General features: G+C 45.6%; 1 protein-coding gene across 1 annotated transcript in view; it reads right to left on the bottom strand.

The window, feature by feature from the left end:
- The window catches only part of SENP6 (SUMO specific peptidase 6), a 344,871-nt gene that overhangs the window by 151,897 nt on the left and 179,642 nt on the right, over nt 1-13,332 (bottom strand). The window contains 1 exon segment of the mRNA XM_030199054.1: nt 8,656-8,689. Coding sequence (XP_030054914.1) covers nt 8,656-8,689 — 34 coding nt within the window.

Below are 13,332 nucleotides of genomic sequence, written 5' to 3'. Positions count from 1 at the left end.
CTGGCCCATTTTGTCTGAGGATCTTGAAAATCAGAGTTTTAAATTAAGCCCTGTAAGGTACTGATAGCTAGAATAGTTTTTGCAGGAAGGGTGTGATGTGGTCACGCTGCTTGCAGCCTTCCATCAGTCATGCTGCAGCATTCTGAATTAGTTGGAGTTGATGCAAACTCTTTTTGGTTTGACCAGTGTACAGGGCATTACAGTAAGTCTAGTCCTGAAATAATCATGGATTACAGTAGTCTAGTCCTGATATAATCATGGCATGGAACACTGTGATAAGACTCGTCTTAATATATGGAGAGATTTTTTGTAGCTGCCACAGGTGACAAGAGACAAATTTAAAGGTTGAATTTGTGGGATCAGGGTGAGTGAGGAGTCTAGTGGTATTCCAAGATTCCTGACCTGTGATCTTAGGGGAAGTTCATACTTTCCAAAAGGTATTTTAAAGTCTGGTATTTGTCTACTTCTGTTAGGTACCCAAAGACTCTCTGTTTTGCTTGGGTTCAGGCAGAGTTTGTAGTTATTTGCTCATTCCTGAGTTGCAGTTAGACAGGAAGTCAGTTTACTCAAGGCTGTGGGTAGAGATCTGGTTCAATGGGTATGAGTAGTTGCACATCATCAGTAAAGATACAGAATTTTGTGTCCACTGACTGAAGCAGCTCAGCCAGAGGCTTGAGGCAGATATTAAATAAAATGGGAGACAGTATGGATTGCTGTGGCAGCCCACAGTTCAGTGACCAAGGTAATGATGTGCTGTTGCTGAACAGAACTGATTGTTGTCTGACAAATAGGATGTAAATACTGTGCCGCTGATACCTGTTTCTGCCAGCCTTGCAAACATAATATTATGATCCACAGTATCAAAGGTTGTTGAAATCCAGCAACACTAGTATTGAGGCAGATCCTGTGTCATGGTTTCTGAGCAGATCATCAAGAAGGGTCACAAGAACTGTCTCTGTTCAGTACCCAGGTCTGAAGCTAGCTTGACAAGAGTCTAACCAATTATTTTCAATTAGCCAGTTGTTGAGTTGAATGCAGATAAGGTTTGTTAAAGACTGGGTCGGTAGTTTTCAAACTTGTCCTACTCAAGGGAGCTCTTTTTTAGTGTTGTTGGCAGCTACCCTTCCACAAGATAGGAGTTAACCATTTTATTGGCCTATTCAATGAGGCTATGCTTGCTCACTGGGCAGGTGTCAAGAGAGCAGGTTGTAGGTCGCAGAACTTTCAGGATTTTTTCAAAAGCTTCCTCCGTGTCCTGGTTGAATGAGTCCCAAATGGCTGTGCATGTTGGGGGAGAGGGAGTGTTCTCTTCATTAGCTGGTGGGAGCTTTGATGGGACTTGTCTGTGGGTCCCGAATGTTACGTATACATAGCAGGAACCTAGGTTTGTGAGCCCTTGGGCCACTGCCGAGGAGCGGCATCAGCAGGAGAATCACCCCAACACAAGACAAGGCAGACCGGAACTGGAACACAGTGGACCGGAGCAAGGATTCACCTGCACCTGGCCGCTTTTCACCAGAAGTGGAGCTTCTGGCTTCAGGTGGCCGGCAGGACTTACCGGACAGGACAGGGAGGCCGGACTGCAGGACACAGCAGCAGGCTGACAAATAACAGGTAACAATAGAAGCACGCTGGGTTCCAGGAAAACCGCAGGCAAACGAACAATCCAGAACCAAGCCGGGTCAGGGCAGGCTGTAGGCAGAAGAATAGTCCAATAACAATCCGGGTCTGGGCAGGCAGGCAGAAGAATAGTCCAATAAACAATCCGGGTCTGGGCAGGCAGAAGAAATAGTCCAAAAAACAAGCAGAGTAAAAGTCACCAAAACGAAAAGCACAAATGCACTGCAACAACTCACACCAAAGGAACGCCTCTGAAGAACACTGTTGCAAGGCAACTAGGAACCTTATCAGGTGGTTAATAAAGGCAGGTCACAAGGGAGTTCATCAGGTATGGGTGCTGCTTGGTTCCAAAAAACTCCCAAAACAATCTGGAGAGCTGGAAGATCCGGACCAGCATATCTTCCGGAACATGGGAAACGGTAAACCATCACTTCGCAGCATTCCCCAGGTCTAAACCCCGGGGACCGAGGTGACTGCGAGCCAGGGACCTGGGCACAACCGTGACACTGAAGGAGACCTTTAATTTTGTTTGCAAAGTATGTGGCAAAATCAATGCTGGTTAGTTGCAACTGTTCTGTTGTAGGATTTGCAGTAGGCCATTTACTATTTTAAATAGTTTGGCTGAATTTGCAGCTTGTTCATTGTGTTGAGAGAAATGATGTTTCTTGGCTGTTGGTGGTACCTTGCCATGTGTTTGTTACAGTTGAGTTTGTCTTCATCAAGGTAAGATTTTCACCATTTTCTTTCAACTTGGCATCCTTGGTCCTTAAGGACCCATAGTTCTGGGGAGAACCACACGGAATGTTTGTGCATAGAGCATAGGACCTTCATTAGAGGGGCTGTTTTTTTTTTCTTCCTAAAGTCATTGCTAAGCATGTATTCCAGATATCAACCTGTCCTGATGCTGCCATCATCTTTCCATCCACATGGCGGTAAGGAAAAGGCCTCTAGGAAGTTATCAGCAGTCAGACTTCTCATGTCTCAAATTTCCTTCCAAACTTTGGTTGGGCTCCTCTGTTTTATATAGTCATTAATAGAAAATCTGATTAGAAAATGATCCATGATAGGGATGTTATCTCGATGTCGTTCTTACGAGGAGCTCTGTAGACCACAAGCAGCCGCACTTGTCCCTTATTTCCCAGCTGGATTAGGAGGAATTCTGACTCAGACAGGTGGGGAATGGGGAGACTGAGCAGTTTGATTGTCTCTCGGATCAGGACTGCTACCCCTCCACCCCATTTCCCTTGTCTTGGTTTGGGCAGGATAGTGAATCCTGTAGTGTATATAACTCAGCTAACGGGTACTCCTCCACTTTCATCCAGTCAGGTCTCAGTTATTCCCAAGATATCTACGTAGTATTCCCTGATGACATCATGGATCATAGGAAATTTTTTATTGGCTGATCTGGCATTTACTAGGTCCAAGTTTCCAAGCAGTGGTCTGTTAGTTGTGGCTGTAGTTTTGGGAGTAACTTGATGGTGGTTTGGCAGGCAATCATGTAGTAAGTGTTTTGCCTCTTGTGTCCTCTAGGCAGATTGGGGGGGGGCGGGGGGTCCCTATTATTTCTCAAATTTCTTTTACTAGGTAAAAGTGGTAACATTCAGATTTTTCATTCATTTGCTACTAATAATGACCATTATGTGTTGGATTCAGTACTCAGATTTTGAGTGTTTAAGTAAACAATTATACTCAAAAAAACTCCAGATTTCTTTGCTTTAAATCTCACCATTTATTGTATTATCTATATATCTACATACCTGAACATGTAAATATCTACTATACCTTTCATTCAACGCACTCCACATTCACCCCCTTGAAAGCAAGGCTTATCTGCAAATGTTGTTTAACATTGTAATAAAGTTATACAATAGGGCACACTAGCAATCTCTCTTGTATCTATTCCGAAGATATTTTAGCATCCATGTTCAATGTAATCAAACTTTGCAATGTGTCCAAATATGTTCTCCGCTGAACCTCATATAGAAACAACTCTCCATTTAGCTCTTGATGCTTCAAAAGCAGCACTTGCAGTTCAAAGATGAGTCTCGGTAGGTGATTACATATCAGATATGGACCTCAGTATATAGCCTTGTTATATGTCTTGATTTCAAAGGTTCGATGTGGCCTTACTTAGCGGACTTCAAAAAAATGCCACCGTATGGATCATAGTCCTAGTACACGATCGGTTCCTCAATGCAGGACTGCACTTCGTGTTACTTCCTCAGAAGGAACTATTTCATAAATCCATAATAATCAAAATGTGTCTCATCATAAATACTCCTAAGAAAATTTGGCATTCGAGTCTAATAGCTTGCTTAGCTAATTAATATTTAAAGATAAACACTGTAACGGTTGCTTACCGGCAGGACCGATGTCTAGGAAGGGCATCGGGTCAACATCACTAAACATCTCTTACCCCTTTTCCCCTCACTTCCAGATTTATATAGCTGACTTTCTATGAGCCATACATATAATTTGTCCCTAAAGTCCCTAAATCACTTGTGGACCCACCTGGACGTCCTACTGTATCAACCAGGGATTCGGTTTTAGAACTGTTATTGAAATACATGGATTGTCTGTTAAAACCTTTAGTACGCGATTCAATGCATTTCATACAGTTATTGGAAAGCATGGAAGCCCAAGCAGGGGATGATGTTTTCATGGTAGGTATGGATGTTGTAGTGCAGTGGCGTAGCTAGGGTAGTTGACACCCGGGGCCGGTCATTTTTTAACACCCCCCCCCCCCCCCCAAATCCAGTACTAGGCATACCGAGAATACAAAACACTCAGGACCTATAGCGCAATTCTACCATACCATAAGCAGTCATTTCTACAAGTCACACAAGCATCTTAAATGCTACAGTAAGCACTAGAACATCAATTCACCTATTGTAAAACGAAAACAGACAGATTAGTACAGATCGTCGATCCTGCACAGTCAATGCCAACCGAAAGCCATGTCTTTTTCACAAACACAGATACACCCTAATCCACTATAGAATAAGTAATCATAAACTTTCTATTTAGACAAAAATTAAACTGAACCCCCGATGCCAGACTCTGCATACAATGCAACACCACAGAAACAGAAAATGTCCCCTAGTACTGTGCAAAATATAAAGACAGTGGATGTAAATTTGAAAAAACTAACAAATCCGATCACCACTTTACAAATTAACAAATAGAAATAAAACAAATATAGAAAATAAAATACCATTTTATTGGACTAATACATTTAGCTTTCAGAGGCCAAAACCTCCTTCCTCAGGTCAATACAGTATAGTGCTGTTATAGTATCCTATCCTGACCTGAGGAAGGGGGTTTTGTTCTCTGAAAGTTATGTCAAAATGTATTAAAAATCAGTCCAATAAAATGATTACCTTATATGTTCTATTTATAAACATTTATTAACACAGATACAATACTATACCCTAAAGCAAAAAAATAAAAAAATATATATTTTATTTACAGTTTGTTGTCTCTGGTTTCTGCTTTCCTCATCTTCTTTTCACTGTCTTCCTTCCATCCAGCATCTGTCTTCGCTCTCTCTCTGAAATCCAGTGTCTGCCCTCTCTAATGTCCCTTCCATCCAGTGTCTGCCCTCTCTCTGCCCCTTCCATCCACCATCTGCCCTCTTTCTCTCTCCCCCTTCCACCCCCATCTGCCCTTTCTCTCTACCCCTTCGATTCGTCTGCCCTCCCTCTCCCATCCATCCAGGGTCTGCCCTCCCTCACGCTCCCCCCCTTCCATCCAGGGTCTGCCCCCTCTCTCCGCCCCCTCGTTCCACCTGCACCTAGTTCCAGTTCCAGCCCACATCTCCCACCTGCCACCCTTTTCAGCCCCACTATCCCACCAGTCCCCAGCCCTTTTCTCCCATTAGTCCTGGGCTTCAGCCCCCAGCCACTTCTCCCTGTCCCCTTTTCAGCCCCTAGTTTCAACCCCAGCCCTTTTCTCTCACCAGTCCCGAGTTTCAGCCCCAGCCAGTTCTCCCTGTCCCCTTTAAAGCCCCCAGCCCCCACAGTTTCAGCCCCTGCCCCTTTTCAGCCCCCAGTTCCAGACCCCTTCTCCCATGAGCACTTCCCTCCCCAGTCCCCTTATCCCTCTGAGGACCCCCACCCCTCCCCAATTCCCATTCACCCCTCTGAGCACCCCCACCCTCCCCAATCCCCTTCTCACCTCTGAGCACCCCTCCCCAATCCCCTTCTCCCCTCTGAGTACCCTTCTGAGCTCCCCCACCCTCCCCAATCCCCTCTGAGCACCCCACCCCTCCCCAATCCCCATTTTCCCCTCTGAGCACCCCCACCCTCCCCAATCCCCTTCTCACCTCTGAGCACCCCTCCCCAATCCCCTTCTCCCCTCTGAGTACCCTTCTGAGCTCCCCCACCCTCCCCAATCCCCTCTGAGCACCCCCACCCCTCCCCAATCCCCATTCTCACCTCTGAGCACGCCTCCCCAATCCCCTTCTCCCCTCTGAGCACCCCTCCTCTGAACTCCTCCACCCCCTCTCCAATACCCTTCTCCTCTCTGAGCTCCCCCGACCCAGTCCCGTCCCCCCTCCATTGAGAGCCACAGAGCCCTCTTCTCCTGCCACCGCCTGCTTTTTTCTTTTTTTAAATCCGTGCAGCCATGCAGGCAGCACTTCGCGTCTGCCCTGCGTGTGCTGTGAAAGAAGTAAATCGCCAGCGCTGGCATCGGGCCTTCCCTCGATGTCCCGCCCTCGAGGAAATAGGAAGTTACCTCACAAGAGGGCGGGACATCGAGGGAAGGCCCGACGCCAGCGCTGGCGATTTACTTCTTTCACAGCACACGCAGGGCAGACGCGAAGTGCTGCCTGCGTGACTGCACGGATTAAAAAAAAAAAAAAAAAAAAGGCAGGCGGTGGCAGGAGAAGAGATGCGACGGAGCACCCCCCACCCGCGGACACCCGGGGCGGACCGCCCCCACCGCCCCGCCCTTGCTACGCCACTGTTGAAGTGTTATATACTAACATCCCACAGGACAGGGCTATACAGCTAGAATGTAATCATTTCACAGAGATCAACATTACAGAACCAAAGATTATGTTATTGCAAAAATTAATGATGTTTGTTATCAGTCATAATTATTTTGAATTCTACAATAAGTTTTACAGGCAGGTCCAAGGGGTAGCAATGGGGGCCACAGTAGCGCCCTCATTGGCATGTCTTTACATGTCTCAATTTGAGACTAAGTATGTTTATACCCCAACTGCAGAAGGGGAAGGGATGACTGTGTTCAAAAGAATGGATGTCCGTATTTAGAACTAGTAGTTGGCGTATTTGGGTTAACGAAAAGTGTTTGGATTGAGCAGTTCTACACTGAATGAAGTAAGGGAAGTCATAATAGGTATTTTTCTGTCCTTTAAGGGATCACAAGTTTAATTCATTATTTAATTAAAAGAAACAAAAATTACAAAAAGCTGCAGTGGGACTTGAACCAGCAACCTCTGGTTCTCTAACCTGGTTTCTCAGCAGGCTGCTCTCAAATGGATGTCTTTGTGGTCATTTTATAATGAAGGTAATAAACTTGCTGTAGTATGCCACTTAAAATTTTATCTCAGGAATTTTACAAGTCAAATTAATTCAAAGTTACCTGACTCATAATACTGTACTAAAATATGCTTTTCATACCTACTTCCCCAGACCTCAGCAGCGACACTCAATGGCTAATAACTCTTAATGCCATTAAGATTTATACTCCCACTTCGACATTGGTCGTTGATTGCAACAGAGCTACAATTCTACTGCTTTGCCACTATTTTTTCAAAAGAATTCAGCTTGGGGCTCTCTCCCCAGTATGCCTTACGTTTCACTACATGCTGTTTCAAGGAATGCTCTCTTATCTTGCCAGACCTGTCCTTTCAACTTCAAACTTTCACAGGTGCTGTGCTGGCATTGAACAGTTGGCAACACCCTCTAATAAACTCATTAAGAGGTGTATTTTCAAAGCACTTAAGACTTACAAAGTTACAATGTAATCTGTGAAATTTTATAAGTCTAAATACTTTGAAAATGAGTCCCTAAATATCTCATGTATGAAATAATGTGGTTGTTTCAGAAGGGATGGTAAGACAGCAGGAGATGATTCGCTTGCTACTGTCAACAAAATTGGAGTTGATGGCAAAGGCTGTTGTGCAGAGATATGCTGATTATTAGGATAGGGCCAAACTATTTGCAAAGAAAAGAACTTGTGCTGTTTCAGTGACATCTACACAATCTATGCTGCACTTGCACAGGAAGACCTATTCAGAATTAAAATCTAGTCATTGGCACTTGGAGGGAGTAATTTGCACTGGAGGTTCTCATTGAGGAATTTCAGCATTATTTTAGCATTATTTTTTTTGTCTCTATCATCCTTAACCATTAGCTACCCCCCCATCTCAGTCTTTCATCTAAGCGTGCCCTACAAAAATCTACAACTGCTTTCCCCTGAGGTATCTGCATTTCTATACATGAACATTTAAATCTATAAATTACATCTCACAAGAGTTGTGGTAAAGACTGCACTGTTTTACAGGTTTCATTTGTACTGTACCAACTCTTATCTCTTCCTGGAAATGTGCTTTTCAAAAATGAACTTGATAGTATAGATATGGTTGCACTATCTATTGTTCAGATATATTACCTCTTTTCTTTGGTTCCTTATACATCTTCCTATGTACCCTAGCATTCTAAAGCCTCTCTCTATTGTCTGACTGTAGGACACTAACTTTAAGCTCATCAGAAATGACCACACACTGATCATCTCCTAGTCACTGATCTGCTGTAGCTGTCTCTCCCCTCTTCCCTCCCTCAGTTACTGCTCTCTTGTTTTCTGCAACTCAATTGCATGACTGAACTTGATCGTACATTAAACTTCAGTTGCTGTACTATCTACCTACAATTCAGTTTATTAGGGTTTTTTTTTGTTTTGTTTTTTTCAGTTTATTTTCCATGTTCAGACACTCACACAAAAAAAACAAGAGATCCAATACTTAAAACATCAGTCACATATTATATGGCAATAAAACCTACTAACCTTCCAGTTGTATCTTGATGTAGTCCAGGCAAAACTGTGAAAGATACCTGCATTAATATGGTTATATAACAGTCTTTTAAAAAAAAATACCAACTGCTGTTCTTAGTAGGTGAAAACACCTGTGCACTCATGATTAGAAGAATTTAAGCCTACAGTTTGAAATTTTTGTAATGGCAGCAAATGCAATAACTTAAAAATTGTGTTTAGTTTATATATTAAACATCGCTACATGTATAGAGCGAAGATGTAGCAGGTATTCTCTGAGGACAGCAGGCTTCACATTCTCACAAGTGGGTAGACGATCCCGCGTAGCCCAGGTCGATAGAATACCATAGAAAAAGGAAGAGAGCTTTCTAGAGCGCAAGCAGCGCTCCAACACGCATGTATGAGTCCCTTCCCGCCTGCAGCACGCCCGCGCCCTCTCAGTTTAATATAAAAGCAAAAGATGAAATAAAAAACGAAGGAAAACCAACTCCAAGGGGAAGTGAGCAGGACTGTGAGAATGAGAAGCCTGCTGTCCTTGGAGAATACCTGTTACAGGTAAGTATCTTCGCTTTCTCTGAGGACAAGCAGGATTACCTTGTCATAAGTAGGGAATCCCTAGTATCCAGGCTCACCCAAAACAATGAACAGTGGTCAATTGGGCCTCACAATGGCGAGGACCTAACGCAGATTAACCTAAAACTATATACAACCAGATGAGGGTGCAGCCTAGAACAGAACAAAACGGGCCTAGGAGGGTGGAGTTGGATTCTAGACCCCAAACAGATTCTGCAACACTGACTGCCCAAACCGACTGTCGCGTCAGGTATCCTGCTTAAGACAGTAGTGAGATGTGAATGTGTGGACTGCAGATCACGTCGCAGCTTTGCAAATCTCTTCAATGGAGGCTAACTTCAAATAGGCTACCCACAAAGCCATGGTTCTATCATTATGAGCCCTGACGTGATCCTCCAAAGTCAGCCCAGCTCGGTCATAAGCGAAGGAAATGAAATCTGCTAGCCAATTGGAAATTATGCATTTCCCGATGGCAACTCCTCTCCTGTTAGGATCAACAGAAACAAACAACTGGGCAGACTGTCTGAAGGGCTTCATCCGCTCCATGTAAAAGGCCAACATTCTTTTGCAGTCCAAGGTGTGCAAGCTGCTTTCACCAGGATGGGTGTGAGGACGCGGAAAGAATGTTGGCAAGACAATCGACTGATTCAGATGGAATTCCGACACCACCTTCGGCAGGAGTGCATGTGGAGGACTACTCTATTGTGATGAAACTTAATATAGGGTGCACCCACTACTAAGGATTGAAGCTCACTGACTCTATGAGCTGAAGTAACTGCCACCAAGAAAACGACCTTCCAGGTCAAGTACTTCAGATGGCAGGAATTCAGTGGCTCAAAAGGAGCTTTCATCAGCTGGCTGAGAACAACGTTGATATTCCATGATACTGGCGGAGATTTGACAGGGGGCTTTGACAAAAGCAAACCTCTCACAAAGCGAACAACTAAAGGCTGTCCAGAGATAGACTTAACTTCTGCATACTGATGGTAAGCACTAACTGCAATAAGGTGAACCCTTACGCAGTTGATCATATTCAAGCAGGGTCTATGTAGGACAAGAAAAGGGATCTACGGCCTTGCTGTCACACCAGACAGCAAACCTCCTCCATTTAAAAGAATAACACCTCTTAGTGGAATTTTTCCTGGAAGCCAGCAAGCCTCGAGAGACACCCCCCGAAAGACCCAAGGTAGCATATTCTAAGCTCTCAACATCCAGGCTGTGAGAGTCAAAGACTGGAGGCTGGGATGTAGAAGCAACCCCTTGTTCTGAGTGATGAGGGTCGGAAAACATTCCAATCTCCACGTTTCTTCGGAGCACAATTCCAGAAGAAGAGGGAACCATATCTGTCACAGCCAATAAGGTACGATGAGAATCATGGTTCCGTGGTCATGCTTGAGTTTCAACAAAGTTTTTCCCACTAGAGGTATCTGACGCTAGTCTGTCGTGGGCCTGAAGCCTGAAACTGACTGAGGGACCTTGAAAATGAGTGGCAAAAAGATCTACCGAGGGGGTGCCCCATGCTCGGAACATCTTCCACTTCTGTGTTTGCATTATACTGCTCAGCCTGTTGGCCAGACTGTTGTTTATGCCTGCCACATAGGTGTCTTGGAAAAACATGCTGTGATGGTGGGCCCAAAGCCACATCTGGATGGCTTCCTGACACAGAGGGCGAGATCCGGTGCTTGATGGTATAATACATTGCAACCTGATTGTTTGAATTAGAATAATTTTGTGGGACAGCTGGTCTCTGAAAGCCTTTAGAGCTTTCCAGATCACTTGGAGCTCCTGGAGATTGATCTGAAGATTCATTTTCTGGAGGGACCAAGCTCTGTGGGTGTGATGCCCATCTACATGAGCTCCCCAACCTTGAAGGGACACATCCGTCATTAGCACTTTCTTTGGCTGAGGAATTTGGAATGGGAGTCCCAAGGTCAAATTAGGTCGAATTGTCCACCATCGCTGGGGACACTTGGATGACATCCTCTAGGCTGCGCCTGGCTTGATACCACTAGGAAGCCAGTATCCATTGAGCATACCTCATATGGAGATGTGCCAAGGGCGTAACAACTGTGGAAGCCATATGGCCCAGTAATCTCAACATCTGCCGAGTTGTGACCTGCTGCAACGTCCAAATCTTGGATGCAAGGGAGAGAAGGTTGTCCGCATGCATCTCTGGAAGATATGCCCGGAAAGTCCTGGTATCGAGTAGGGCTCCTATGAATTCCAATTGTTGAGCCGGATGGAGATGGGACTTGGGGTAGTTTACAATGAACCCTAGTAGCTCCAGCACCTGAATAGTCATCCGCACAGACTCCCGAGCACCTTCCTCTGAGGTGCTCTTCACCAGCCAACAGTCGAGATAAGGGAACACTTGGACTCCCAGTCTGCGTAGCAATGCTGCAACTACTGTTAAACATTTTGTAAAAACCATGGGAGCTGACACGAGGCTAAAAGGCAACATGCGGTACTGAAAGTGATGTGTTCCCAGCCGAAATTGAAGATACTTCCTGTGGACTGGAGGTATCGGGATATGAGTGTAATCATCCTTCAAGTCCAGAGAGCATAGCCAATCGTTTTCCTGAATCAAGGGAAGAAGGGTGCCAAGGGAAACCATCCTGAACTTTTCTTGGACTAGGAATTTGTTTAGGGCCCTTAGGTCTAGGATGGGACGCATCCTCCCTGTCTTTTTCAGCACAAGAAAGTACCTGGAATAGAATCCCTGCCCTTACTCCCCTGGTGGAACGGGGTTCGACTGAATGGGCCTTTAGAAGGGTGGAGAGTTCCTCTGCAAGTACCTGCCTGTGCTGAGAGCTGAAAGAATGAGCTATCGGTGGACAATTTGGAGGTTTGGAAATCAAATTGAGGGTGTATCCGAGCCGGACTATTTGAAGAATCCACCGGTCGAAGGTTATGAGAGACCACCTTTGGTGAAAAAATATTAACCTCTCCCCGCGACTGGCATGTTGACCAGAATAGACACTTTGATTGCGGGTATGCTCTACTGGAGCCAGTCAAAAGCCCATCCCTTGCTTTTGCTGGGGAGCAGCAGGGGCCTTGGGCGAAAGCTGTTGATGAGAACAAGCCCCCTGGGGTTGAGCCTGAGCAGGTTGGAGAGCCGCAGGAGTGTACCTACGCCTAGAACTGGAATAGGGGGCACTCCGTGACCTACCAAAATACCTCCTGCATGAGGAGGCAGCTGCAGAAGACGCCCGGTGGGAGAGAGAAGACATAGCATCAGTGTGCTTCTTGATCTGGTCAACAATCTCTTCGAAAAGATTACCCCCCTGGCAAGGGGCATCTGCCATCCTCTGCTGGACCGAATGGTCCAGATCAGAAACACGCAGCCATGAGTGTCTGCCATAATCTGGATATTCTGGATGCCACGTCAAAAGTGTCGTTAGTGCCCCTGGCCAAGAACTTGTAACACGCCTTCTGCTGCTTGACCAACTAGTGAAACGGCTCGGCCTGCTCCGGAGGGAGTGCATTGACCAAGTATGACACCTGCCTCACCAAGGTCCGCAAGTAAACACTCATGAAGAGCTGGTAAGACTGAATAAGGGCAATGAGCATTGTGGCCTGATACATCTTTCACCCAAAAGAGTACAGGGTTCTAGCTTCTCTGCCTGGGGTTTATCTTGTTGGGCAGACTAGATGGACCGTTCAGGTCTTTATCTGCCGTCATTTCATTTACTATGTTACCTCGTGGAGAGGAGCCGTCACTGCCTCCTTGGGTGGAGAGGTGTAGTCCAGGGCCTCAAGCATCTTGGCCCTGAGCTCATCCTCCACTTCTATGGGGAATGGAATGGCCCCCACCATTTCCTGTACAAAAGAAGTGAAGGAGAGGCTCTCTGGTGGAGTCTCCTCTCAGGTGGAAGGGAAGGCTCAGAAGGGATCCCATAGGACTCATCGGAGGAGAATTACCTGGGATCCTCCTCTGATTCCCATGAGCATTCTTCTTCGGTATAACACAGCACATCCTTCAGGGATATCTGAGACCGGGCCCGCCTCAACATCGAAGATCCATGCCCTCAACTCCGACGAAGCTTCCTCCACTGACGTCGAAGGGGTATGGGCTGGGTGGCAATCGATACCGGGGCCGCAAGTGGCGTCGACGTCAGA

This window comes from Microcaecilia unicolor, chromosome 3 (assembly GCF_901765095.1).
Source record: "Microcaecilia unicolor chromosome 3, aMicUni1.1, whole genome shotgun sequence".
Classification (NCBI taxonomy): domain Eukaryota; kingdom Metazoa; phylum Chordata; class Amphibia; order Gymnophiona; family Siphonopidae; genus Microcaecilia; species Microcaecilia unicolor.
This window is presented reverse-complemented; position numbering and strand designations above follow the sequence as displayed.